The following is a 2731-nucleotide window of genomic DNA, read 5'->3' on the forward strand; positions in this document are numbered from 1 at the left end:
CCCTACTGTAGACTCCATATGCTCCCTGCTCAAGCTGTGGTCCTTGAACCAGCAGCATCAACTTTACCAGGAAGCTTGTTAAAAGCGTAGAATCTCAGGCTCCCATCCCAGAGATGCTGAATCAGGATCTGCGTTTTAACAAGGTCCCAGCTGACCCTGTGCACAATAAGGCTGGAGCAGCCCTGCTCTGGAGGGCAACATAGCATACAGACTAAACGAGTACTCTAACCTATGACTCTGCCCTCTATCTACTGATGTATCAGAAAATGGACGAGCTGTTTGGGGATTCGGGCTCTGTCTTCCTACCTGCCACGTCCCTGCGCAGCCCACTCCTCTATGTTACCTAGGTCAGTGACAGTGTCCCTGCTCTGGGACAGCTGCAGCTTCTCAGCCTCAGACTCTGAGTCTTGCCGTGATAACTTGCTGCTCTTTAAGCTGCCGACCCCGCGAATGCTGGACAAGGAACCCCCCTTCTTCACCTGGAAACTGCGGGTTCCTTTAATCTGGAGCAGGCGGGAACCTCCTATCCTGATCTTCCTGCTGGGAACTGTATTAAAAGAATAAAATAGGGCTTTTTCCCCCTTAGTTCTCCCCAGCCAGCGTTAGAGCCAAGCTCTCCCCAACTTGTCCCTGAACAGCCTCCTCTCTGCTGGCCGGGATGAGCAGCATGTCTGGACAAGGAGCTTCTCCCAAGCCCCAAGCCCCAAGTCAGGCGGCTTTGTTAGGTGGGCAGGAGGCTGGGTCCACCACGAAGGGCTGGTGCAGCTTCTTTCTTGGACACACAGCTCATCAGTGCTGGGAACAACCTGCTCTCTCTTTGGCCCAGAATTCACAAGCATGAGCGCGCCCTCGCCACGGAGTCCTCCGGGACTGTTAGTACGTTCACACAGCATCATTGCTTGATTCAGCAGAACCACCAACCATTTGTTTTTGTTTTTCTTTTGAAATGGGACTGACAGACTTATGTGTGTTAGGGAAACCCCTTCATGGAAAATCCCTTCATTTGGGAGTACCTCATTAAGAAATAAAAACAAAAGGCGCTTCTCTCTCCAACAGTCAGCAGTGGGTTCCACTCAGCTCCTCAGCAAAGTCACTAAAAGATATTTGCAGTGGGGTGCTTTGGGTGAACGTGAGTGTGAGATGGTTCCATTTTCAATGCACCTAATGATTTCATAGCATCCTCCTCTCAGTCAAAAGGTTGGGTGAGATATGAGTCCAAAAGTTGCAACACCCTGAATCAACCTTACAGTCTACATGAACCAAGAAGAACATGCATTACTCCTCTTTAGTGTTCTGGAAGAAACAGTCATCAGTGAGGAAAATAAAAGGGTAAAAGAAACACGTTCAACTTGAAACCTACATTTTAACCGAAAGCATCCGTACTTTCCATAGTCATATCCACACCTTCTTTTTCTTTTGAGGACTTGGTGTTGTCACACATTGACATGGTAAGGGTGATTTTGAAAGTTTTTAGGGCTTCAAGTGATTATCAGGAAGGGGCTGTTTTTGTAAGGTTTCCTTCTTAAGACATGAACAAGATTTCTTACTAATTATTTAAGGCACAGCTATTAATATTTTAGTGCCAATCAGGAAGATTGCATTTTAGTCTCAAGTTTCTCACTCACAGGAGAGTTAGTCTGTGATAGAACTCATACCGCTCCATAAAATGTTAATTAGTGCCATATAAAGGAGCCTAGCTTCCTGTTGAATAATGTGAAATGTTTAATCTCTGATTTACTCGTATGACTGAGAAAGACTAAAATTATCACCACTCAGCTGGCAAAGGCTTCATGGAGCTCCGTGAACACATCTGGATAGAATTTCACATCTAGATAGAAATTCTCACAGCACAGTTGAATACATCCCACAAAGACCGTAATGCTCTATTTCAGTTATAGCACAAAACTCAACCACTGTATTGTTCAGTGATATTTTTAGGTATAATTGAGACTTTATGACTTATCTGAAATGCATTTGAAACCGAATATACTTATCATTTTTAATGACTATTAATACAATTTATGTCAAAATAGATTGGGAAGTAGAGAGAAAGATTAAAAAAAATTTTAAAATTTTTACAGAGGCACACTTTGGCATTCTTTGCCTGATTTCATATTTTTCAGCCTACAAGTACAGCAAAATAACCCCAGATTAATATGACATGAAAAAAAATTTAATTTTGAGAAACTGTTCTATCACCAAAGATAATTGGAGACATTTTATAGCACTGAAAAAAATAATGTTCAGAATTATGGCATTGGTTACAAAGGACATAATATAGTTAGAATTCAGATTTGGTAAAGTACATGAAAGATATCAGTCGAGATTCTACACCACTGAAGTTTAGGCTTTATCTCCATGACAACGAGAACTAGTATGAAAGCAAAACAAATTCATCTAAATCAGATAAAACATCTCTTTTCCCTTTTCTCTTACACCGCATATATCCATCAGCAAGTCCTGCTGATTCAACACTTCAAAATAGCGTAGGATTTTGAAAGCCGTCACCTATTCCCTAGACTAATATAACCCCCAAACTGCTTGCTCTTACCCCCACTCTAACAGCTTGACTCATCTTTTAAATACATAAATCATAAATACAAATATTATATCGCTTTTCTGGTCAAAACCTGACAACAACTCTCAGACACATTTAAATAGAATTAAATTTCTAATCATATCTACAGACCCTATTTATTTGCCCTTTGCCTGACCCTCTCTCCTACCGCTC

The 2731-nt window shown here is 41.9% G+C and overlaps 1 protein-coding gene across 1 annotated transcript in view; it reads right to left on the minus strand.

Moving 5' to 3' along the window:
• The window catches only part of LOC103072412 (protein unc-80 homolog), a gene marked incomplete at its 3' end in the record, with an annotated part of 220293 nt that overhangs the window by 88923 nt on the left and 128639 nt on the right, over positions 1 to 2731 (minus strand). The window contains exon 27 of the mRNA XM_007460228.1: positions 344 to 547. Coding sequence (XP_007460290.1) covers positions 344 to 547 — 204 coding nt within the window. The remainder of the gene's footprint in view (positions 1 to 343; positions 548 to 2731) is intronic.

The sequence above is a fragment of the Lipotes vexillifer genome, unplaced genomic scaffold, assembly GCF_000442215.2.
Source record: "Lipotes vexillifer unplaced genomic scaffold, Lipotes_vexillifer_v1.1 scaffold1330, whole genome shotgun sequence".
In the NCBI taxonomy this organism is placed as follows: domain Eukaryota; kingdom Metazoa; phylum Chordata; class Mammalia; order Artiodactyla; family Lipotidae; genus Lipotes; species Lipotes vexillifer.